At 37.5% G+C, this 26,565-nt stretch overlaps 1 protein-coding gene across 4 annotated transcripts in view; it reads left to right on the top strand.

Annotated features, from left to right (window-relative positions):
• Positions 1 to 26,565, top strand: part of SREK1 (splicing regulatory glutamic acid and lysine rich protein 1) — a 42,427-nt gene that overhangs the window by 12,070 nt on the left and 3,792 nt on the right. The window contains exons 1-11 of one of the 4 annotated variants that reach the window (XM_090131185.1): positions 1,129 to 4,240; positions 5,357 to 5,480; positions 5,770 to 5,885; positions 9,981 to 10,145; positions 11,147 to 11,325; positions 12,004 to 12,134; positions 13,571 to 13,685; positions 16,594 to 16,713; positions 20,777 to 21,286; positions 25,642 to 25,737; positions 26,368 to 26,503. In XM_090131185.1, coding sequence (XP_089987311.1) covers positions 5,823 to 5,885; positions 9,981 to 10,145; positions 11,147 to 11,325; positions 12,004 to 12,134; positions 13,571 to 13,685; positions 16,594 to 16,713; positions 20,777 to 21,286; positions 25,642 to 25,737; positions 26,368 to 26,503 — 1,515 coding nt within the window. In that variant the 5' untranslated portion in view covers positions 1,129 to 4,240; positions 5,357 to 5,480; positions 5,770 to 5,822. Of the gene's footprint in view, positions 1 to 1,128; positions 5,481 to 5,769; positions 5,886 to 9,980; positions 10,146 to 11,146; positions 11,326 to 12,003; positions 12,135 to 13,570; positions 13,686 to 16,593; positions 16,714 to 20,776; positions 21,287 to 25,641; positions 25,738 to 26,367; positions 26,504 to 26,565 lie in introns of those variants that run through there. The other 3 variants (XM_090131186.1, XM_090131184.1, XM_090131183.1) reach the window with 3 other exon arrangements.

Genomic DNA, 26,565 nt, shown 5'->3' with positions numbered 1-26,565 from the left:
ACGTGGTATGGCAACAGGCAGGTAAAGCTACATTTTCCTGTGTCTCTTGATGGTAGACAGTGAGTGAAAGGAGAATGAAATGAAAGTTCTGAAAAATCTTGTTCCAGCCCCATTTGCAGCTGACTTAGTGGGCATTTCTGAGAAAGTGTATCGCACGTTAATTATCACTGATCCAAATCATTCCAAATCTTGCAAGGATTTGTGTATTTAGTGAACTAGTGATTAGGTTGCGAGGAAAATTTTTTTTAAAGGTAATAATGCTGTTTCCATGTAACTTTCTAACAGGGTCACTGATTTTAATTTATGAAAATGTGAATTCATACAGATTTAAGTTCCTCAGGAGTTTATTGTGTGGGATAGGTGTGGTTTTGGAGAATACAGGACAACATTTTTGATTCATGATGTGTGATAGGATGCATTGGTAATGGAGTCAGTGGAGTGTATCACAAGTTTTAAAAGTAGCAGTGGCTATATTTTACCATTATATTGTTAAATTATATTGTTAGCTAATGGTGCCAAGAGTGAAATGTTTAATGCGCCGAATTGAATGTAGGCGAGAGGTAAAATGAAACTCTGAAAATTTGGTTTTAAAAAACAGAATAAAATCTGAAATTTGGAGTGTATTTTAACAATGTTAAATCAAGGGGGCATGAGGACAGGGATGCAATGAAATCAATGTTAATTTTGTGACATTTAATAAACAGTTTTACAAAAAATGTAATTGTAAATGAAGTAACTTTATCAAGCTGTCAAAATGTGACTTTCCTTTGTGTGTATGAGTAGCTTTTTTTTTAAATGTTACACTTTAAGAATGCAAAGGTTGAAAGATAACAAAGATGCCACCCTAATCATTCTAAATTTTATGTCCACATTATCTGGTAGATGGATTTTGACTATTAATTTGGTTTTGTATGTTTTCTCTGTGTGATATTTGTGCATTATTAGATGACTAGACTGGCCAAGGCAGACCTGTTACACTTGCCTGAGTTAGGCATTGTTTGCCATGCCACTAAACCTGCCGTCAAGTGAAACCTTCATGGGGGAAATGAGATCGAAGTCTGGCCTGCTGAAGATGGACGCCCTGTCTCTGTTTTTATTTTATTTTGCTTTCTTTCCTTTTTTTTTTTTTTTTTTAATTATTATTATTATTTTGTTTTATTTTGTTTTTATTTTATTTTGTCCCTTTTTGTTTTGTTAAATCTCTTTCCCTTGTACTTGTGAACTGGTGCCTCAGTTCTGTAAAAATGGTGTTTTGTAAAGGGTTCATAGTGTTTCATTTTGAAACTTGACCTGAAGCTGCTTATGAATGGTGGATGGTATCCGGCAAAGGGTGACTAGTCGAGTTTTATGCTGTAAATTTTGGATAAATTCTATTTGGAGTACATTTAAGCATCTGAATTCAGCAGATGAGTACAATGGGACAGAAGACTGGAATAGTGAAAAATATATGAGTTTTAAGATGCATTCTTTCATATGCTATGCTTTATGATTCCCTCTTGGAAAAGACAGTTAAAACTTTTACTTTCTGGAGACATTAACTATACAGAATACAGTCATAATCTCATAATCTTTCTCTGCTGTTTGTCCCTCTTCTTAGCAGAGTAGTTTTATTTAGATTGCATGGTCTGTTTAAAAGAAGGCTTTCAATTTATGTCTAATACAGAGAGTTTATAATAATTATTTCTGAAATTGAAATTTCATTTTATTGAAATTTTATTGAATGTCTTGAAATACTTGCTTCCGATGAAATCTTCCTCCAGTGAGGTCAGTGGCAGTGAAATGTCATCCTCAGAAAAACTGCTTACCACTCATAAGTACAAACGCAGCCTGAGTTTTTGATTAGATTGTGTTATGTGAGGCACATTGTCTTTTAAAACTGTTGTTTGTGGGAAGGCTGAATCAGTTCTGTATGCGTGTGTATGTATGTGTGTATTGCACTTATACATGCTTCAGTGGTTGTTATCTGAAGAAGACGTTTTATTTTTTTAAAAGTCTTCTCAGTCATCGCACAAGCCCTGGCAGCTGGTGCTGGAGTGATTGAGAAGGTTTTCATCTCTGGGTGATGTTCTTACTTCTTCCATTGAAATGGACCCCTTGAAGCAGAAACGGTGGGCCAGGAGGTGTGTCTCATCCTCACGCATTGCTCTTCTCAGCTAAGTGCATTAATACCAATTGGTTTCACTTGGGTAATGCACCAAGCTGTGAACTGGGAAGAGCTTTGCTTCATGATCTCTCTTGGATTTATCTGTGGCAGTTGAGGTAATTGCCAGTAGTTTTAATCTCTTTAATCGCTGCTGTAAATCCAATAACAGTCATGAACTGTATCACACAGAAGTTATTTTGAAGCGTGCATTGGCCACTGACTTAACATGGCAGGAAAATAACAACTGTTTAAAATTATGTTTAAAGTAGATGTGAGCAGAAGATGTCTTTAAAACAGACCTACTGCTGAGGCTGTTCTACAGTGAGGATTAAGCACACAGTTTAAGTATGAAGAACAGGAAATTATTTTTTTCTGCACATTGGGAAGGAAAAAAAAAGAATTATGTTTACTACCTGCTTAACACAAACATTTCTCTGGAGCACTTAGCAAAATGGTTGCTGGTATGAACCAGGTTGCCTAAGACTCCTTAAGCCCTCGGGTGATACAATAAAGTAGTAATTGTAACATATATTTAGAATAAGACCAGTCTGCTAAAGCGAAGCCTGAGATACCTCTAAGCAGTGTGGAGCCAATCTACATTTACTTCCAGATCCCGTTGCAAAGCAGAGGAATGAAGTAGATGGTCACAGAATCTATAATTTATTGAACAGTCAAAAGCATCCAAGAAATATTTCTACAGATATGATATATATGTGACACGTTTATCTGTTTTCATTATTAGAAAATAAATATTTTTAGCTCATTTCCATTTAGCTTGAGTTTCAAAGCATGAGTTTTAAAACCGAATCAGTTATCTTAAACAGTTTTGAAAGTTTCCTAATTTGGTTTTTCACAAGCCACATGTTTTGTATCTTTGTGGGCTCATAATCTCTTACTAATAAATTTATAAAGTTTCAAAACATAAAGACTGTTTTTAAGTTAAGTTAGTTGGCCTCACATATTGATTTGTTCAGGAAGGTAGATTTGCCCCTAGTTTATTTTCTATAAAATTGATCTAAAGTTTGAGCTGCTCTTAAAAGCTGGAGGAAGAACCTGGGAAAAGACAGTAGTTTTGGAGGGAGAAAAAAAAAAAAGAAGAAGGCTGGATAGATCTTTCTTTATAGTGTGGAACTGACCAAATGGAGTTTCTATTAAAGCACTGCATTGTTAGGCACCCTAGTTATTCCAGAAATAATGCTGCTAGCTTCTTATTTAGACATGTGTACTCTTCTTTCTTTGGACTTCTATTATAGGTGGCTTAACTGAAAGTGCTCACCTGATTCTTTAAGCAGTGTTTCAGCAAATTAGTAATTCATATTATTTCAGTAAGATGGCCTGTGTGCTTAAAGTTTAGGCTCATATTTAATTCTCTGAATTTAACTCACTGTTAATTATGTGCCTAACTCCATTCCTGTTTCAAAGGGCTAAATGCCTTAAACATCTGAAAAATATATCTGGTTAATTGTGTACTGTATTGGCTGTATGTAAGTGCATATTTAAATTAGGCATATGCTTATGTACGTTGCTGGCCAAGGATCAAAAGAGTGCAGACACACCATTTTAGAAGCCTTTTTGTCACTGAATTTACTTGATCCACATGTGTAGATTCTTTGGAAACCTGCATGAGGATGTGGTTAATTGCAAGAAGCTGGCTATTCATGAAGACGTCTGGTAGTTAATGGCCTAGTTCATCAATCATCTGAAAGCACTTCAGTACTTTGATTTTCAGAAGAACTGGTATATAACTGTATGCCTAATTTGCATGCACAGTTACTAGAACTGTATATTTGAAAGCCTGTTTAGTTAGCTACGTAGTAGGCAGGATATGCAGTGAACTACCCGATTCTTGTGAGCAGTCAGGCAGATCAGGTGCACCTCTCCTTGCATGCCTGACTTCATAATGAGTGCTGAACATTGTGATGACTCAGATTCATGCATGTTTTTTAAAAAGCCCTGGAAGACGTTATTGCTAATTATTTTCCTATTTTTCTCCTTTAGATAGAAAAATCAAGTGGTTTGTTTCATGTTAAGGAGCAAGGTGCCTCAAAACTAAACATAAATAAAATAATGTAAATAGGAGGCATGAGAGAAAAATGGGTACTGTTATTTTATCTTTTCTATTCATGTATGCTGCATATAAATTAATTTTCATTTGGATATGTTTTGTTTTTTGGTCACATCCAGTTGTAGCCCAGTCCCTGCTGCAGATCTGTAGTACTGGTTTGCAATACTTTTTTTGTCTTTATTTTTTTTTAAAGTAATATAATTCCTGTAGGTTTTATTAAAACTCATACAGTTAAAACTACATAGTGTTTTCAAACTTACCTAGTATTTTGTATTTTTATTGAAGTTAGAGATTAACAGATAAAACGTAGATAGTTTTATTCAAAGAAAATGGTGTAGATACTTTGACTATTAAAAAAATGTTTAAATAAAAACTTTGTTAAAATGCCTGTGGTAATAACAAAGGGCTCAGTAGTTAGCATATATGCAATTATGCCAGGAGTTTTGGAAACATAATAATTGATACCTGGTATAAGCAGAAGTTGCTGCTGTAGGTTTTTCTTTTGCGTATTTAGGGTTTGTTTTAGTTTAGCCCCCTTGGCGTTTCAAATCTAATAGACACATTTAATTGTTTTATCTATTACATTACTATTAAATCTATCTATCTATCTATATACAACTTCTAATTTTTGAAGATTTTATGGGGTTAATTTAGCAGTCTTACTATAAGTAAATTTGAATGAAACCTGTGTTCAGAACAGATTACTTATTATATAAACCGTTAGCACAATAGGGAGAATATAATGTGGTTGAAATGGTACAAAATACGTAGTTTAGGAAAATATGGATTGCTTAGTTGGTCAGTTAGGATTTTCTTCGACGTCAGTAAATTTACAGCTAATTCATGAAAGTTTCAGATAAACTGAGATGACTTAGAATGTAAGACAGTACAAGTCCAGATTTTTCTTCTTTCCCATACCCTCAACTTCACTTTCAATGTGTATTGAATCACAGTAGCTTTTGTTAATTTTTTATTTTTACATCAAAAGTAGGTAGCGTCAAAGTAGAGAAAAAAGCACAAATTTCAATTAGCTCATACATGTTTTTTCTTTTTTTTTTCTTTTACTGATTTGGTTATTTGCCATTTCTGGGGATTAAACTTTAAAAAATGTTCTTCTTTTCTGTATCTGATGTTCTGTGTGCTATTAGTGATGCAGCCAACACGAACGGTTGTCATGTGTAAAACAACTTTCGATCACCGTGAAAGCACCGCCCTGGGAAAGCGTCCATGCTTGATATCGTTTGGTTCATGAACATTAAGTTTCCAGTACAGGTGACCCATAGCTCAAAGTGTTAAATAATTGTGTACATATTCAGTTTTTAAAATAATGATCCATTAATGAGTTTACTATTCTTTGAAGTTTTTCTCACTTTTGTTTTTCCTAGTAGAGCAGGGTAAAAGGAAAATCTTAAGTTCTTATTTGTTTCTTTGTAAGGATCTGGTAGATAGATTCATTCTTATTTATTACCTTTTTAAATGCAAGGGTAATTATAAAATAATAGTAAGAGTAACATTTGTGTAGTGTTCCAGCTCTGTATAATGCTTTCATTTGCTTCTTCAGGTAAAATCCCAGATGAAGCAAAAGCCCTTTCTCTGTTGGCGCCTGCTCCTACTATGACAAGCCTGATGCCTGGTGCAGGGTTGCTTCCGATACCTACACCAACACCTTTAACAACAGTAAGTAAAATTCAGATGCTGTTTGATTTCTGGTTTCATCTGTGTTGAACAGTGTTTTTTATATTATGAGAATAAAAGCTACATATGCTACATTGATGCTGTCCTCTTGTATATCAAGTCATTGAGGGCTTAGCTGTGGTGCCCCTTTTGAAGGTAGATCATGAGATGTCTGGCCTAAATTTTCCTGAGTGTTCCTTTTGTATTTTTAAATTTCAGAATAATGGGTGAGTACTGATTTTGATTGTGTCCATGTTAGTTGTCTCTTCCTGGACCCGTTAATTGGATCCACTGGCAATACTGTCTACTTCTTAAAAGTTAGTTAAAGCATAATAGCTTAGTTGGTGCAGTTGAAATGTTATGTTGGGATGCTGTTATTTAATATCCCTCTGTCACAGCTTTTGACTGTTTATCTAGCAATTTTTTCACTACAGAAAGCTGAGGAGCTACCTACTGCTGCTGCTGCTTCTCAGTTCCCATCTGCTTCTGTAAGCTTTTCTTGATGTCATCCGGCAGCTGTGCCTGGTTCAGGGGAAATTCTGGAGATAGCAAAGCCTGCTTCAGAAAAACTGGGCTTGGTGTCATTGCGCCATATTATTTGAAGATGAAAGTCTTCAGTTTTCCAAACATGTTGTCACTGTATGCTACTGATAACTACTGTTATCATCCATTTTTGGTTTTTTTTGTTTTCTTTTGTTTTAATTTATATGCAGTTTCCAAAATTTACCTTTCTTTTAATGATTCCCCGTTTGTCTCAATTAACAGAACTATTATTCCCATTCGCTATTCTTAGCTGATACTGATAAGCATCCTAGAAGAAATGAATATTGTTTAGTTTCTTCTTCTTTATTCCCTTCTGTTAAAACACTGCATAAACAATGTTTTTCTGCTGCAGTATTTAATAAATCTGCACTGGGGGCGGTATCTTTTTTAAAACTTGTGCTCCAACAGCTATTTAAGACCATCCAGCTTTTACCCTGAAATCACAGGACCAGAGTCAACAGTCAGATTTAATTTATAGTTCTTAACTGTCACTATATAAAAGAAATCACATGGCATTGAAAATCATCCTCAATTCACAAGGAAGCTGGCTTTTTTTTTTCTGTAAAGTTATGTGATATTACCCTTACTGTTAGGTGAAGTAATAATTTAGATATTTCATAAACTAAAAGACGCTTACTTACGCATAATTGTTGCTATTCAAGCATAATTACTATTGGGATTTGGATACATTTGTTTCTAAACTAACCCTCTAAGGTAAATTGACTTTTTTATATACATCTTGAATAAATGATTGGTGAATACTAGACTATCAAAGAGAAAGACCAGTTGTCTGACAATTTCGGTTCAATAATAAAAGGATTATTTCAGCAAGCAGTGGTTTTGTCTTTTGTTACATAATAGTAAAAAAGCAAACAAGTCTTGCTGAGAATTTCTAACACAAATTTCACCTGTTAGAAAAGCAGCTTCTTTTTGTTTAAGAAATAAAATATAAATCGAGAACTCAACAGACCAGTTTAGTAGTGTTTTCTTAGTAATTTTTTATAACTTCACTTAAAACAGTAAAAACAAGAGCCATATTGTCTTCATTCTCTAGGAAGTAACTGTTCAGCAAAGGGAAGGTTGTGATTTTTCCAGGCAAAGATAGCTCATCTGACAACTTACAGCCTCTGAACTAGTAATCTGATACTAATCTTCTTGCTTTTGACTGTACATTCCGCTTTATCTGTGTCATTCTTTGTCTTTCTGGCACCTATTGTACCTCTTGTGAAGCATGACAAATTCACTAAAGGAATGAGGGTGGCCTCATACATAGTAACATAGTAAGTTTGTTTGACCCATATCAGCCTGACACACTGTACTGAGCTTACCAAAGTGTGTGAAACACTGCTGCTTTGGATTGGGATTCCGAGGGAAAAGCCTCAGGTCTTGTTCCTTTGGTTTTTTCTCCAGCCAGCTGTTTGAGGGGCTCATTCATTCAGTTAACTACAGTTTTGAGTTGCCTATTTTGCCTGAAGCTTGTCTAAATCTGTGCTGCAGCCCAAAGAGGTACTACTGGCATTGCATTTCCACTCTTTTATATTATGCTAGTGTTCATATGGTCTATTACCTGAAGAAGTCTGATCTGACATGGCTTTTTTTCAGGTTGGTGAGGGGTGTAGAATACAATTGTTTTTTCAGAACAGCTCTATTTGTCTTTCTGGTTTACAAATTTTAACAAGTCTGTAGTTAAAAAAAAAAAATCAGGATTGCCCCTTTCCTTGTCTAAGGGAAACTGGGTAAGTTTAAACTGATGACGAAGCTGTCATTGGAAGACTGGAAGGATAACAGCAGGTAGCTGTATCAGTTATCTTAAACTTTGAAATACTTCTTTCATGTTTGTTCTGCTTATGCATTACTGTGTTTCTGCATTACCTACGTAGCATGTTTATACATTACCTATGAGTAAAGTTTAGAGTGTAAGGTATAGTGTTTTATGTAAAAACTCAGCACCAGCATTTCTGCCAGGGAAATTAGCTTTTGTTGTAATTACAGGAGAGAAACTTATAAAATATTGCTCTCGATTACAGTTATTTTGTGTGCTGAGAGCACGTTTCTCTAGAGAGTTCTTGCTTACCACTGGTAATCCTTCTAGTTTGAAGGTGTTCCTGCTTGGCAGTATAAGACTTTTAAGGCAAAGAGATAGTTTACTTAGCTAAAGCTATAAATCGTGCACTGCATTTGGATCATCTGTAAATTTCTTGAGTGAACTCAGGATTACAGATGTAATACTTCAGAATTAATCATGTAAACAAGGTGAACACTGCTTTTCCATTTTCTGTACCTCCTTCACTGGCTACCAGGAAGAATCTGGCTCCACTCTTCTTAGACTCTTCGTTTACACTCTCCCACTAGAAACTTCTTAGAACATTCCTCAGCCTTCTCCTCTCCAGAATAAAGAAACCCCGCTCTCCCAGACTCTCCTTGTAAGACTGGTGCTCCAAGACACTTCATCAGCTTTGTGGCTCTTCAGTGGATGTATTCCAGTTAGGTCTGTTTCTCTCTTGTACTTGGAAGGCCCAGAACTGGACACCGGATTGGATTCCAGATCTGGCACCACCAGCACTGAGGAAAGGCAAAGAGTCACCTTCCTTGTCTGCTCACAACACTCTTCTCTAGAAAGAGCAGCTCAGCATACTGCTGTCCTTCTTGACTTCTTGACCTTGCAAGGGTGCATTGCTGGCTCATGTTTGCCCCGGGGTGCATCAGAACCATCAGCTCTTTTTCTGCCTCCTGGCCTTCCAGTCAATCAGCACTCTTGCTGTACTGGTCTGTGGAGCTATTCCTGCCCATGTGCATAGCCCTTTGGTGTACTGACACGGCTTCCTAGTTCTGTATTGTCTGCGGACTTGCTGACAGTGTGTGCAGTCCCACCAGATAGGCCACCGCTGAAGTTCAAAAAATCGTTCAGGATGGTCAACGGGAACATAGAACACCACTGATTGTTTTTTACAGCTAGACTAGCTGCTTTGAAGAGATGTTTTTTTAAAAGTGAGGGTATTACTAATCAGTATTCCATTTCTATTTAAATTTTGTGTTCTAGACAGTAGCAAGCTGTGGTAAATGGCGCTTACTGAGTCTTGAAATTGTTTTTATATGCTAGTACAATATAGTTAGTTCTGTGAAACAGCTCATGATACAGAAGACTTTGTAAATTAGATCATTCGTGCTGATTTGTGCTTCTTTCTACTCTGTGGCATAACATTGTCAGCTGATACATTTGAAAAGGAAAGTATTTAACTCATGTTAAAACTTTTGTAAAGTATGTTTGATATTTAAAACATATAAAAATAAAATAGAAATATATATTAAAAGTTTTTCTTATTCTTTTCGGCCTATTTTATGGGTCACTCCGTAAGTGAGGAAAAGCTATGTACACTGCCTCTTACTGTCATAGCGATGATTATTTTATAACATGAAAAAAAAAAATGTTGTGCATATAGCAGGGAAAATGAAGCCATTCCCAGAAGGCTGCAGATATATTTTTATTGTTTTGCTTAAGGGTAAATAGTGTTTTGGAAATAAAGGACTGTGCCATATTCTCTCTGTCTCTTCCAGCTTGGTGTTTCACTTGGCACTTTGGGAGCAATACCAGCAGCAGCATTGGACCCTAACATTACTGCACTGGGAGAAATACCCCAGCCACCAATAATGGGGAATGTGGACCCATCCAAAATTGATGAAATCAGGAGAACAGTATATGTTGGAAATTTGAATTCACAGGTAGCTTTTTTTTTTTTTTCCTGGTATGGGAAAAATACTAATGGAAGATAAGAATTGTTATTTGTGAATTATAATCACAGGAGCTCTTGTTAGATGATGTCAGTTTAAACAAAGAAACCAATTATGCTGGTTTTGGTTACAAGTGATATTTCTAATTTTGAGTGCTCCTGCACCAACCAGGTCAGACCAGATTGTGGAAGTCACTCTAGCAGGGTACCGGAAAAATCACAGTGCAGCAGAATTGAGGATCCATACATAAGATTGTATGTGTTGATCAACTGTGTTGTATTAGCTGAATAATACCCTAGAAGATGTGAGATCATAATAGCTGTCCTTCAACATAAGGCTGTGCAGATCTTAAGTACAGTAAAAAGGTATTCATCTGAGCTACAGTAGAAGGTTAATGATTTCTCCCAGTGGAACTTGCAAAATCAGCCTGAGAATCTTCACATTTCTGTGATACAAAAGCTCGGTGTCTGAAATATTTATTTTCAGTAGATATTGATCAAAAAGCAATTGCTTTGATGAATGGTAGTAGTAGTATTTGGGGATTTTATTTGAAGTAGCTATTAGAGTGTAAAAGTTCAGTTGATTGCAGTAAAATCAAATGAGTTGTAAGCTGGAAGAAAAACAGATAAAAACTAAGTGTCATGATATTGTTGTTTTTTTTTAATTGATTAAAAGTCGTAGTAGCAGAAATAGCTTGGACATACGTGTATAAGTAAATTCTATATCAGAGAGAATCCTGTGCAGGTTTATTTATAGCCTAAATATAGGTCTTTTGGTTGCAGTATTTTAACTTGTAGTATTTTCTTTAGATTAAAGGAAAAAAAAAGTCTATCTTAAAAAAAAAAATGTAAAATACCCAAATTTGTGTCACCTGTGAAACCACGGGAAGATGTTTTACCAAAACGCAGAGATTTTTTTTTATTACCTAATACGTTGTATAATCACTTTTCATTATATGTTTTACTTCAGCTGTGCTCTTTGACTCTTTCTAGACCACAACAGCTGATCAGCTGCTTGAATTCTTTAAACAAGTTGGAGAAGTCAAATTTGTGCGAATGGCAGGTGATGAGACTCAACCAACACGATTTGCTTTTGTGGAATTTGCAGACCAAAATTCTGTACCTCGAGCTCTTGCCTTTAATGGAGTTATGTTTGGAGACAGGCCGCTAAAGTAAGAAATTAATTATCCATATGCTTATTGAATGAGAGATTTCTCAGTATTCTTATATAGTTATGACTCTGATCTGCAGGAAAATACAGTAATGCATATGTTATCAATATAAGGATCTATTGTTGCAAGCTAGAACAGTTTTATAAACTCCAATTTCAAAATTGGATATAACTTCCTCTAAGAAGAATGTGATTAGCAGAGAGTAAAATATGTTTAATTTAATCTTGAGGTAGTGAATGCTTTAACAAGAAGAGAATCTGCAAGGTTGTTGGTGCTGATAAAGCTTTTCATTATATATTTTACTTCAGCTGTGTTCTTTGACTCTTTCTAAACCACAACAACTGATCAGCTGATCAGAGTCATCATATATGGATGACTCTGTAATGAGTGTTAAGTTTAAAATTTAATCTAAAATAGAAAGGTAGATTCCTAGACTTGAACCTTTATTTATTCAGAATGGCACAGAAATGCTGTACCTCATTTATTTAAAATATTTGAAAGGAATAAAAGGCACACATTTCAGGTATTTAGGCAGCAGATGAGCATTATGAAAAATATGTAGTTTACTAACTTCGAAATTTTTAGTCAGACATGGAATTGGAGGTGCTTTCCTTTCTTATTTTTCATTTTCTTTTTCAAGTATTTGTGAAATAAATGTTTTATTTTTCCTTAATTTAGAATAAATCACTCCAATAATGCAATAGTGAAGCCTCCTGAAATGACACCGCAGGCTGCTGCTAAGGAGCTGGAAGAAGTGATGAAGAGAGTAAGGGAAGCTCAGTCTTTCATATCTGCTGCTATTGAGCCAGGTGGGTATATTACATTTAGTACCTGACAGACATGTTCTTTGTACACCTTGGTACATGCTATTAAGAGCACTTTCAGACTCAGGAAAAGGTTACTTGTAGCTGAATAACGTGTGTAGGAAGAAATGAAAAAAATCACAATTGCCTTCATGTAACAGAGCAGTGGAAGTTGGCTATTTTATTTTGAAAAGTATTGTCTTCACATACATGCTTATTGAGCATTTTCAAAAACAGGAGGATAATGCAAATGCATTGAATGTTGATGCTTCTTTAAGTTGAAAGTACATAGAAACATTTACCATGAAATTGCTTTATGCTTTGTTTCATTCTTTAGCACATATTAGTGCCATGGTTTCATGATCAGAGCTAGCATTCAGGCCGAAACACCCATATTATGCTTTCTTAATCTATAGCAGATTACTTTTGTCTTTGTTGCTGTGTTGTTTGTCATGGTGGCTCAAGACTGAGCATCTATCAAGCAAATAGGATCAGAAAATGAATTTGGGATAAAACAGTGTGTTGTTATGGACTCTTTTTCATCCATATTGGTTGCCTGGTCCCTGTTAACACTGAAATGGCTGGTCTAGGAGGAAGACCTCTCATGGGTTGAGAGGCTAGATGGTGCTATTCAGTGTTGATTTTTGCAGACTTGTTCTGATTTCTAAATCACAGTATAAAACAATCTGATTTTGTTGACCTTCTTGAGATCATCCTTCTTCTCTAGATCAGTGAGATTTTGTCATTTTATTAACAAACTCAGACTTCAGTGATTATGGGGAGTCTTGAGTTTTTGGAGAGAGTTGAGTTTTTTCTCATTTTTGGCATTGGAATAAAAATAGCTCTAACATTTCCTCAGTGTGAAGCGGCAGAACAATAATCTTTTAAAAAGAGTCCAAACCAAGGTCTGCTGAGGTCACTGGTGGCTTCCTGGCCTTTGGATCAAACTTTTCAACCTTTTCTCTCCATCCTTTCCTCTCCTTGTTTATAATTTGAATATTTATACAGTGGTGTAAATGTATGATAGACCAGAAGTATTATAATTTATATTTTATGCTTGTTTTCAAAATTATGCCCTGTATTCTAATTTACTCTATTCTTCTCAGGTTATTATCTTTTTTTTCTGAATAGTTACATAAATAATATACCAAGAGGCAAACATGTTGTAATCTTGTGCATTGTGGCAGCAACATAAATCCCTTTCCTAATAGTGCTAGCTGTTTATAATTATCTGGTTTATGTGTACTGCTGCAGGATGGCTGCACTCAACGAGTATATGCAATGACTTTCTTGGATGTTTCTGAAGGCTATTTGCAAAGAAGGAAGATGTGCAAAGAGTAGGCCCCTTGTACTATATGTGGTACATTCCACTTGTGCCAGATTGTTAACTGGGATCTTTAAATGTTCTGAGCTTACACTGCAAAGTGGTTTTTTCCTCTCAGAGTCTGGAAAGAGCAGTGAAAGAAAAGGCGGTCGATCTCGTTCCCATTCTCGTTCAGAATCCAGGTCTAGCTCAAAATCCCGATCTAGAAGGAAAAGATCACATTCAAAACACAGGTAGGTTTTTTTTTTTCTTTCATAATAAGAGATCATACTGTTTTTCTTCAGTACTGAAATTATTTTTTAAGTAAGTATTGCTATGGAATACATGAATAGCTTATATTGGTCAGATCAGAATAACTGGAATCTTTGTCTCTGAACAGATACTCTTTTGCTCTAGTGTTTTCAAGATTACGTTCAGTAAAAACACACTAGATGCTTTATATAGACACATTAATGGTATGTAGCATATTTCATTCTATGACCTCAATGTTTTAAAAACTAACAGTTATTTTGCATTATATGGCCAGAACATTTTTTACTGTTAACACTCTAAACTGATAAGTTGACTGGTTTTGCTAGTACACAGCTCCCTTGCTGTCTTGAACTTCCAAACACGGAATTAATAGAACCAGTATTTCTGTTTACTGTAACGTAAATGTGGTTAAATTTTTTAGAAACCAAGAGAAAAAGGCTCAAGGGACAGTTTTGCTTTCTTCAGTTCGTTTGCTTTGCTAAATTTATTAACTTCTGAAACAGACTTTGGAGTGTAGGAGGAAATGAAGCAACTAGATCACTGTTAAAATTAGTCCATAAATTTATTTCCTGTGAATGAGGCAGTATTGATATGTGATGCTTACAGATATGTCCTGAAAATGGTTTGTATTTTTTCAGTGACTTCTGAGCATTTATGTAATCAATCTAAAGGTATTTGGATATGTTTGGTGTCAAAAAAAGACACTCAAAATTTATTAGATAGTTTACACTTTAGAAAGGTAAGTTGTCCGTGTTGCAGAAACAACTTTGTTGCATCTTTTCTCACATTGTGTTCTAATGGGAGAACACAATATATAAAGAAAAGCTTGAGTAGAACTGCACACTACATGTGTTGTACTCCCAGTGAAATATGGTCTAAGTGCAGGTTTTGGTTTTATAATAGAGGGACAAAACACTACATTATCTGTTGACAACAGACCATTGGGCACCTTTTTAATGCAAGAATAGTCATTTGGTCATTTCCTTATTGCATGCTGTTTCTGTTGCTCTGCTGTTTCTGTATATGGGATATGACTGAAAAGCTGTGTTAGTGTAACATTCCAGCAATGTCTGCACTGTTTTGTAACAACACAAATTAAATTGTTTTAGAAAATAAATTTGCATTCCTCACTTTAAGAAATCTGTGCTTTCAAATATCTGTTGATACCACTTTTTAAAAATATAATTTGCGTCTGTTACCAACAATTTTAATTACATGCTGCAAAAAGAGCCAGACTGATCTACTAAAGCAAATGCATCCCTAAGAATAAAATATCCTTACCATTGTCCTGTTTCAGCTTTTAGTAATCTCCATATATCTCTTTCATCTTTATGGTACAAATTTTATTTAGGAGCTTATTTTGGCGAAGTTGTAATTAATTTGCCGTGAAGTTAGTTTCTACACTACACTGATGTGTGGAGCAAAGCAGTAGCTAAAAAAGGGTTGCCTTTCCTTTCCTCTTGGTATATCCTTATTCTATATGTCTTGAGCTGCAGAAGACAGGTAGAACTGTTATTTTTTTCTGTCTTCCTGTTCTTCAGGATTTATTGAGTAATATACATGGCTTTTCTGTCTTTGGTAAGTTGAACTTTGTTGTACATGAACCTTTCAGGCAAAGTATTCAACTAATGTGTTGTTTGTAATGTAATGTAATATTTAAATTCACCTTTTTATTTTAATTTTCCTAGGAGTACGATCTTCCAAAAATGGTGAATACTGGGGAAAACAGAGTATAGTAATTTTTAGAAGTGCTGTTTTCATTATCAAATCTGAGACTATACTGTACATCAGGACTGCTCCAAAAGTAATGACTCTTATTCTATTATGTTGGCCTGCAACATCTAAGCTGAATGTTGGTGGTATGTCAGTAGAGGTTGGAGCTTCCCACCAATATCCCATTGCGTTTTTTTGCCATGTGACAGATGCAGTAGGGGGACAGTCTGACAAAATGGTGTCTGATAAAGAAATGTGTACAAAGCAAAGCTTTGTCATTGAATTTCTCCATGCAGGAAAAAATTGGTGCTTGCTGAATGTTTATGGAGACCAAACAGTGGATGTGAGTACAGTGAGGTCTTAGGTAGTATATTTCAGCAGGGCTGACAGAGATGTGAAAGACAGTTCAGACAGCCTTGCAGATTTTGAGGATTGCAGGATGGAAGCTTTTGTTCATCGCTCTTAAGAATGCATAGCTAATGGTATTGACTGTGTTGAAAAGCAGTATTATGTAACTGAGAATTTGCTGTACCCAGTAGTGTTATTGTGCTCTTTGTGTTGGTTATAGTTTATGTGGAATAAATAGGAGGCATTACTTTTGGAGTGATCTAAATATTTTTTGTCAGAAGACTTCAGTTGGATTTCTGTTGGAGCTTCTGCACATTATTTTCATTCCTTTTTTTCATCATTTTTCATCATGAAGTAAATTTGCATTCTGTATCTTGACAGTTGTTAAATCTATGCTCACAAATCCTCCCATCTGAGGTGATAACTTTTCTAAATTCTGAACCACAGATGATAGGTTTTGTTTTTCATTTGGAGAACCAACCAAGTGACCAAAACTGCAATAAATGAGGAAGAAAAAAACTGTTTTTACAAGCTGTTCTTAGATCGTATATACTTCAGTTTTCTAAGAAAAGTTATCCCACTATGATTTTTCCAGAATACTCATAAAATGTAATACTTAAATGATGAATCTCAAAAGAGAGCAGTTGCACCAGTTTAAATTTTAAGTAAGCTTATTTGTAAAAGTGTTAGGCACGGAATTACTGAAATGCCACCCTATGTAATTTTTCTTAGTGAGGCCAGATTTTTATATCTTTTCTCCTGTTTCGATTGATCTAATTTTTATGAAGTTTCAATATTAAAGTATTCTTTTTGATCTTGTTCATATAGAAGTCGGTCTGGCAACAGATCGCTCTCAAGACACAAGGACAGGCGCAGATCCAGAAGTCCCCTGAAAAAACGATCTAGATCTAGGGAAAGGAGAAAATCAAGAAGTCGGTCTCGTTCTCGGTGAGTTTCCATTCCTAAGAAATGATAGTGTTCTTAGCTAATAGTATGAGGTTTTTGAAAAAATCTAATAAATGTTTTAGGTGATGGTAAAGCATGGAGTGTAAATGCTTTATCCTGTCCCTAGGCTTTGTCTGCGAGGCAGAAGAACAGAACATAGATTTTTATATTGAATTACCTAAACTTCTGTACGGAAGTCTTGTTTCCATGTTTGTACCTATGTAAAATTACAAAATGGCTTGTGTTGGAAAGGACCTTTAAAAATAATATAGTTCCAACCCCGCTGCCTTGGGAAAGGACACCTTCCAGTAGATGAGGTTGCCCAAAGCCCTGTACAGCCTGACCTTGAACACTCCCAGAGATGGCTCATAGAATCATAGAATGGCCTGGGTTGAAAAGGACCACAATGATCATCTCGTTCCAGCCCCCTGCCACGTGCAAGGTTACCAACCATCAGCCCAGGTTGCCCAGAGCCACATCCAACCTGGCCTTCAATGCTTCCAGAGATGGGGCATCCACAGCCTCCTTGGGCAACCTGTTCCAGTGTGTTACCACCCTCTGAGTGAAAAACTTCCTCCAAATATCTAACCTAAACCTCCCTTGTCCCAGTTTAAAACCATTCACCCTTGTCCTATCACTATCCACCTTTGTAAACAGCTATTCCCCCTCCTGTTACACACTCCCTTCAAGTTCTGGAAGGCCACAATGAGGTCTCTCCAGAGCATTTTCTTCTCCAAGCTAAACAAGCCTGGTTCCCTCAGTCTTTTCTCATAGGAGAGGTGCTCCAGCCCTCTGATCATCTTAGTGTGGCCCTCCTCTGGACCCGCTCCAAGAGCTCCACATCCTTCCTGTACTGGGGACCCCAGGCCTGGACGCAATATTCCAGATGGGGCCTCACAAGAGCCGAGTAGAGGGGGACAATCACCTCCCTCTCTCTGCTGGCCACCCCTTTTTTAATGCAGCCCAGAACACAGTTGGCCTTCCAGGCTGCAGGCGCACACTGCTGGCTCGTGTCCAGCTTCTTGTCCACCAGGACCCCCACGTCCTTCTCCACAGGGCTGCTCTCAAGGGGTTCTTCCCCTAGTTTTTTTGCACTTGGCCGTCATTAGGTTTTCATGGGCCCACTTCTCCAGTCTGTCCAGGTCCCTCTGGATGGCTTCCCTTCCTCCCAGCGTATTGACTGCATCACTCAGCTTGGTGTCATCCAAACTCACTGAGGGTGCCATCATCTATCACAGATGAAGATGTTGAAGAGCACCAGCCCCAGGACTGACCCCTGAGGGACTGTGCTTGTGACCTCCACTATTTGCATCCACATCTTCTCTGGGCAACCTATTCCCCTGCCTTAGCACCCTCTGAATAAAGAAGGTATATCTAATCTAAATTTACCCTCTTTTAGTTTAAGAGCATTAGCCCTTGTCCTGTCACAACAATCCCTGATGAAGAATCTCTCCCCGTCTTTCTTGTGGACCTTCTTTAAGTATCGGAAGGTTGCTCTAAGGTTTCTCCAGGGCCTTCTTTTCTATAGGCTGAACAACCCCAGCTCACTCAGTCTGTCTTCATAGAGAGATGCTCTAACCCTCTGATGAGTTTTGCAGACTTTCTTCTGGAGCCACTCTTAACAGCTCCATGTCTTTTGTATGGTGAAGCCTCCACAGGAATGCAGTATTCCAGGTGGGGTCTCAAGAGCAGAGCAGAATGGGAAAATCAGCTGCTGGCATACTTCCGATGTAGCTCAGAATATGATTGGCTTTTTGGGCTTCAAGAGTACATTGCCAACCCATGTCAGTTTTTCGTCCGTGACTGCCCCTCAGTACTTCTCTGCGGGACTTGTCTGTCAGGGCACCCACCCAGCCTGTATTCATGTTTGGGATAGTCCTAATCCAGATGCAGGACCTTGCACTTGGCCTTGTTGAACTTCATGAGATTCACGGAGACCTACTCTTCAAGCCTTTCAGGTTGCATTCAGTCCCACTGTCCATGTCACTGACAAAGGTGTTAAACAGTATTGATCCTGACACTGACTCCGGAGGAATGCCAGACATCACTGCTCTCTACTTCGACCCCAAGCCATTGACTGCAGCCCTCTGAATGTGACTGTTTAGCCAATTCCTTAACTACTGAGTGGTCTGTCAAATACATGTCTCTCCATTTTAGAGAGAAGAATGTCATGCAGGAAAGTATAAAGTACTTCGCACAAGTCAAGGTTGATTACATCAGTTCTCTACCCTCTTCCAACAATGCTGTAATTCCATTATAAAAGGACACCAAATTTATTGGGCGTGATTTACTCTTAGTGAAGCTGTGCTGTCTATGCCCTATAGTCTCTGCCATATGCTTTAGTATGATTTCCAGGGGGATCTGCTTCACAATCTTGCCAGGCAGAGCATTGTAGTTCTTTTTTTCTCTTTTTTTTCTGTTTTTAAAAATGGGGGGTATATTTTCCATTTTTCAGTCACTGGGAAATTCACTGATTTCCTATGAAATTCCAAAACAGTATTTATGAAGTGCATGTGGAAGTAGCTTCATAGTAGAATACTTGGTAATTTTCATCTTCTTTCATCTCTTTAATGCCCCAACTCATTTAAGGGCATTAACTCATTTTTTTTACTAAGAGGAGAAGTTTTGTGGAAAAGAGAACTGTGAATCTTTGGACCTTGGTGGGAACAGTTAGGAATACTTTATATAGTTAGGTTTTGTTGATAGCTGACAAAATGTTTTAGATTCTCTCTTGCACTTGTCTGACAGAGTTTTTTAAGATATCGATATCTACTGACTGTAAGGAGCAAGTCCAGTTAAATCTGTATAATAACTAACTGGAAGGTGCTTCTGGTGGCATTGTGAGATCCCTTGCTATTGTGGGAATAGCACACAGTCTCGTCTTTATGGACTTAGATTGTTTCTGTGAGATATGTAAAAAAGTGTTTGCCAGAACCTGATAGGTACGGAACATAAAACAATCTGCTGTGCATTAGGAGTTGAGGAAATACATGTCTAGAGTCTTGATGGAATGAAGAAAGGTGAGGACTATGCTTACGGTCTTTCCAGTCTGAATGGGTCTCTTTGGGAATCTTTCAAAATCCTGGGCTAGATGCCAATACCAAAAAAAACAGCAATTCAGTCTGGTTCCTGTGGTTGTGAAAAGGGCTATTGATCAACTTCTTATAATGTGCTTTGTCCTGTTTGTCTAAACAACTATTGATTTTCGTATGTCCTTGAGGCAGCTCATGTGCATGTCCACTAGATGAGATGGTTGGGAGTCTTGCGCTTCCAAATAATCCTCTGCCAAAAGGTAGTGTAGTATTCTAGTCAAAGCCATAATTTAACCAGTTTTTTTTATTTGACTTAGTTACTAGAACACACGCATAAGTTTTTCTCACAATTTTTTCTTTTTATGAACAGGTGTAATTCTGCTTGTTCTATAGAAGTTGACTTGATCTGTTACCCTCGCTTATATTTTTACTGTCATATAAATTTTCTTACAGTTAGATAGTTTTCAAATTCCTGATTACATTACAGATGATTGAATTGTCTTGAGTTTTGACCTTACATTTGCCTTTTGAGGGAATTTAATCAGTGAAATTTAACCCCTGGTTTTGGTTTCTCTGTATTTACTGGTGTTGGACTTGCAAGCATTTCCAGGATGTTGATGTGAGAGAGCACTGTAGAATTAAGGTTTTTGTCAATATTCATATGGGGCTGGTTAATTTCCACTCCCTGCTATGGATCCAATTTTAGCAAGAAATGGATTTAGAAATGGTAGTGTTTGTCTCAGTCCTGAGAAAATGTAGAATATCTGTCTATGTGTGATAAGAATTATGAGGTAAAGAAACTTTAGTACCATTGCTCAGTATAAATGAATTTGATTTCTAATTTCCAGACATCTCCTAGCTATGTAGTTTTCCCCTTGTGATAAACTTGAGTGGAAAAGTAGAATTTTGCATATTAGTTATTTTTCAACAGACATAGTTTCTCTTGAGCATTTGCTGTATGCTGAAGACTTAGTTGTAGTTTTTATTAGGAAATTCTAAGATGAGTTAATGGATTTGTGTTTGGCTTTTCACAGGGACAAGAAAAGAGACAAAGAAAAGGTCAAGGAAAAAGAAAAGACCAAAGAAAAGGAGAGAGACCGAGACAAGGAGAAGGAAAGAGACCGGGATAGAGACAAAGAAAGGGAAAGAGAGAGAGATAAAGAGAGAAACAGGGATAAGGACAGAGATAAAGACAAAGATCGAAACAAAGATCGAGAGAGAGTCAAAGATAGGGATAGAGACAGGGACAAGGAAAGGGAAAAGGAGAAAGATGAGAAGGAAAAAGACAGGGAAGATGTAGATCAGAACAAGGAAAGAGATGATGACAAAGATGGGGAGAAAGATAGAGAGAAGATGAAGGATAGGGAGGGAGATAAGGACAAAGGAGGGGACAAAGAGAAAGACAGAGAAAAAGAAAAGGAAAAAGATGGGGATAAGGAGAGGGAGCGAGAAAAAGAGAGAGATGATAAAAAGAAGAAAGATAAGAGATCCAGAACTCCCCCAAGAAGCTATAGCTCTTCAAGAAGATCACGTAGCTCCAGCAGGTTTGTTATTTTGAATTTTTTTAATGCTTTTTTGAACTTACCAGCACAACAAAATAAATCTTCTTCACGTGTCAGTACTACCATCTTGATAATTCAGTTTTTGTTCTTTTATTTAGTATATTTCCCAGTGAAGTAAAATGAATTAAAAAGAAATCTGTATCATACCTGGAAGAAGTAGTCTGTTGTTGGGCTGCTGGTGCTTGCTTTTCACTTAAATATACAGTACAGTATTTGAGGGAAGTAAGTAGATGGTTGTGCCATTTCTCTGAATTGGAGCCAACAAATGTTTTGATGGAGGGGCATCACACATTGTCCTGATGAAAGTATGAGTCATCAATGTGTAATTTCTTGGTTACTTGTATAGAGTCATTGAATATGCTGGGTTGGAAAGGACCCACAAAAATCACAGACTTTTCCGATATGACCACTCAGAAATAGAAACAGTCTCTTCAGAACAGCTAGTCTAACTGGAAAAAAGAGCAGTCAGTGGCCTTATACTCCAGGTGACAGTACTGGAGCCAGTTCTGTTGAACGTCATCAGTGGTCAAGCCAGTGGGACTGAACACACACTCAGCAAGTCTGCAGACAATACTGAACTGGTAAGAGCTGATAGTATGTCAAAGGGCTGTGCTGCTGTTCGAAGAAACATGAATAGACTTAAAAAGAAAAAAAATGAACTGATGGGCATTCCTTGGAGCTGAACAGAGGGCTGTGCTGAGTCCTGCAGCTGTGCAGGAATAGCTCCACAGACCAGTACAGCAAGAGTGCTGATTGACTGGAAGGCCAGGAGGCAGAAAAAGAGCTGATGGTTCTGATGCACCCCGGGGCAAACATGAGCCAGCAATGCACCCTTGCAAGGTCAAGAAGTCAAGAAGGACAGCAGTATGCTGAGCTGCTCTTTCTAGAGAAGAGTGTTGTGAGCAGACAAGGAAGGTGACTCTTTGCCTTTCCTCAGTGCTGGTGGTGCCAGATCTGGAATCCAATCCGGTGTCCAGTTCTGGGCCTTCCAAGTACAAGAGAGAAACAGACCTAACTGGAATACATCCACTGAAGAGCCACAAAGCTGATGAAGTGTCTTGGAGCACCAGTCTTACAAGGAGAGTCTGGGAGAGCGGGGTTTCTTTATTCTGGAGAGGAGAAGGCTGAGGAATGTTCTAAGAAGTTTCTAATGGGAGAGTGTAAATAAGGAGTATAAGAAGAGTGGAGCCAGATTCTTCTCAGTGGCCAGTGAAGGACCTTAAGGAAATAGGCACATATTGTGGTCTGGACAGTCAGGTGTTGAGGTGGAGTGTGAACTAGCTGAAGGAAGGAAGCCAGAGAGTTGTGGTCAATGGGACTGAGTTTAGTTGGAGGCCAATGTCTCGTGGAGTCTTCCAAGGGTCGGTACTGGGACCAGTACTATTCAGTATATTCATTAATGACTTAAATGAGGGAATAGAATGCACTGTCAGCAAATTTGCTGATGACATAAAATTGGGACAAGTGCAGACAGGCCAGAAAGCTGTGCTGACATCCATCTAGTCCTGGACAGGCAGGAGAATTGGGCAGAGGGAAATTTAATGAAATACAGCAAGGAAAAGTGTTGATTCTTGCATCTGGTCAAAAACAACCCCACGTACCAATATAGGTTGGGGACTGAACTGTGGAGAGCAGCATAGGGGGAAGAGAGCTGGGGGTCCTGATGGACAGCAGGATGACCATGAGCCAGCTCTGTGCCCTTGTGGCCTAGAAGGTCAGTGGCATCCTTGGGTGTATTTGAAGTGGTGTAGCTAGTAGGTTGAGAGGGGTTCTCCTTCCCCTCCACTCTGCCCTAGCGAGATTGCATCTGGAGTGTTGTGTCCAGTTCTGGACCCCTCAGTTCTAGAAGGACAGGGAACTGCTTGAGAGAGTCCAGTGCAGAACCACAGAGATTATTAAGGGAGTGGAGCATCTCCCTTAGAAGGAAAGGCTGAGGGAGCTGGGTCTCTTTAGCTTGGAGGAGATGAGGGAGTCCATGGAGGGGAGGGAATCAACTCCTTGAAAGGGTAGATAACTGCAGGATGAGGGAAGATGGTTTTAAGTTGAGGGAGGGGAGATTTAGGTTGGATGTCAGGAGGAAATTCTTTACAGAGAGAGTAAGGTGAGGTACTAAAACAGGCTGCCCAGAGAGGTTGTGGATGCCCCGTCCCTGGAGGTGTTCAAGGCCAGGTTGGATGGGGCCCTGGGCAGCCTGGTCTAGCATTAAATGAGGTTGGTGGCCCTGCATGTGGCAGGGGGTTGGAGATTCATGATCCTTGAGGTCCCTTCCAACCTTGGCCATTCTGTGATTCTACGAGGGGGTGACCTCATTAATGTTTATAAATAGGTAAAGGGTGAGTGTCAGGAAGATGGAGCCAGGCTCATCTCATTGAAATCCAGTGATGGGACAAGAGCCTGTGGGTGCAGTCTGGAACATAGGAGGTTCCACACAAATATGAGAAAAAACTTCTTCACTATGAGGGTAACAGAACACTGGCACAGGCTGCCTGGAGAGGTTGTGGGATCTCCTTCTCTGGAGACATTCAAAACCCTCCTGAACATGTTCCTGTGTGACCTGACCTAGGTGTTCCTGCACCAGCAGGGAGTTGGATTAGGTGATGTTCCAGGATTTCTTCCAATCCCTGACATTCTAGGATTCTGTGATATTGAAATACAGAAAAATATTTTTTCTAATGCTTAAATTGTGGTGGTTTTTTGTTTTGTTTTGTTGTTTTCTGTTTTATTTTCTGGGAAGCCCAGAACTTGTTGCCCAGGAAGACTAAGGAGATTCAGTCCATAGAGATACACAAAGCCTGACTAAATGTGTCCCTGAGTAACCTACTGTAGTTGACCTTGTTTTGATTGAGGTCTGGAATAGGGTTAAGTGAATTTCAGGGAGCTCTTCCAACTTCAGTAACTGTTACTGTCTCAAGAAGTATCTGACAGTAAGTTAAGCTGCTAAGCTCCAGTTAGTTTGTATATAAGGGAATCTGTTTACTTTGGTGATTGACTTTTCCTACTTGGCACTTGAAAATCAGAATCTGAAATTGTTTGAACAAAATTAAGTTACCTAGTTATTCACAGACACGCAGGAAAGCAATATAAATATCCATTTTATCCATGGATAAAAATACATTTCCAGTATCCTTATATGAAAAAATGTACTGATGAACATGGGGATGTTCAAGATGAGATGTGTGTTAACAGTAAACCAGTGTTATCTCAATGTAACCTTGCGACTACTTTTTATTTCTGTTTACCAAACATAAAATCAATCTTAAGAGCCTACTGAACTAAATTATCTCTGAAATTTTGTCCCGTGAAGCTCTTGTCCTTCAGAAGTTTAGGATAGATGAAATTGTCAGAGTATGAATCTAGTTAGTTTTAAGAAATGTCTTAGACGTGATTAATCTAATAACTTTTGATTGCTTGGACTTTATAAACATAAAAGAAATTAGATATTAATTGCAGATGCTGGAATGCATAACTGTATCTTTTGTTGAATATGTTGAAATGCGCTCTCAACTAGTTTTTATCTTTCCTGCTCTTCATCAGTAGTTCTTCCTGTTTCCTTTCCCTATTCCACGAAGAGAGAGGAAAGAGTTATCTTACTTTGATAGCTAGAGGTTTTGCATTTTTGTTGAACGAAGCTTTACTTCCTCGGTTTTTGATGTATTTTAAGATGTGCCTCGGTATATATATTATATGTATATATAATATATTATTATATATTAACCAGCTAGTAAATGTTCTGTTCTATTCAAAACCAGATTCCAGAATAGAAACTGAGCAAATGCATATTTGTAAAGAAGCTGTTTTGAGCTGTGTTGAGCATAGACTGTTAGGCAAAGAATAAATATAAATGGTGTATTTTAATTTTGACAACAGCTTGAGCTTCATAATGCACTATTTGCTTCTGAACTTCAGTCATGCTGAACTGAAATTCTGGTGATCCTGAGTATTTAATTCTAAGTTCTGAAGTTCATATTGCTGAAGTTACACCTTTTGTCTTGATGTGGCTCCTCATTCAGTTTGAATCTTCTCCTGATTGAAGAAATTCTTATTTAATACAGTATTAGAAAGTGTTTCATTTGTTAGATTTAAGTACAAGCACGGGTGGATAAGCATAAAACTAAAATCTGAAATGACACCAGTCTTTTTTTCTACTTGCATTCTCCCTTTTCCCACCACTCTGAAATATGAAAAAGTTCTGCTTTATGTAATGTAAAAATAATTGCATATAATGTTAAACTCAGGAATATTTACTTAGCTGTTATGACATTTCTTTCTAAGAGATATTATACAATTCCGGAGTTTATTTGTTGGTTTTTGCTGATTTGGAATTTTTTGACATGCAGAGAAAGGCGCAAGAGGAAGAGTAGAAGTCTTTCTAAGTCTCCTAAAACGTCCAAAGGAACAAAAAGAAAGTCTTCACGAACTCCTTCTCCAAGAAGGTCAGTCTGATGTAAACATAAACATTAGTGAGCAGTAAAGAAGATACAGTGTTTTGTTGAATTGAAATAGAACATAAAGATCTGGAAAAAAGGAGTCAATTTCTTCCTTTTTTTTTCTTTCTCTCTCTCTCTTTTTTTTTTTTTACGTGCAAAGAGATATCTAATAAAAAGTGGATGCAGACAATTTCTGTTGGTCAGTGTGATCCAGTTTTAATTCAGAAAAACAAACTGAGAACTTCGGGGACTTTAAATCTCTTACACTGTAAAATACCATCTGTCAGTGAGACAGATATTCTGTTAAAGAGCCTTTCTCAAGTACGGTTTAATTCACTTTTCTCTTTGGTAACAGTGTGCACTCTAAACACTCTAAACATGTGTTCCTTAGCTCTTTTCAGTCAGAAAATCCTCTTGTTTCTAATCTGCTGTTATATTTTAATTTTTATTTATTTATTTATTTATTTGGCAACTAAATGGTTTGAAGATGGTCAAACCTTTCATAGAGAAACCAGGATACCAATATTCTTGGTTACTGTGCTGTGCATTGTACTGTGCAATACGGTTTATGTAAGCTCTGTTAGTTCGTTTGCTGCTTTTGGATCATTTAATTTGAATAAAAATTTTCTTGAACAGAAACAAGAAAGAAAAAAAAAGAGAAAGAGATATGTGTAATGAAGGAAGAGAAAGAGAACGCTCCACCTCCAAGAAAAAAAGTAGTAAAGAGAAAGAAGGAAGGGAGAAATCTGACAAAAGCACGACTACTTTGAAGGTAAGCTCTGCGATCAAGTGATTGTAAGAGTGTAGTGCTGCAGGAGGAGTGATAACTGGAAT

The sequence above is a fragment of the Phasianus colchicus genome, chromosome Z (genome assembly GCF_987193195.1).
Source record: "Phasianus colchicus chromosome Z, bPhaCol1.hap1.1, whole genome shotgun sequence".
Classification (NCBI taxonomy): Eukaryota; Metazoa; Chordata; class Aves; order Galliformes; family Phasianidae; genus Phasianus; species Phasianus colchicus.
The sequence above is the reverse complement of the archived record's forward strand: the minus strand, read 5'-3'. Positions and strand labels throughout refer to the sequence as shown.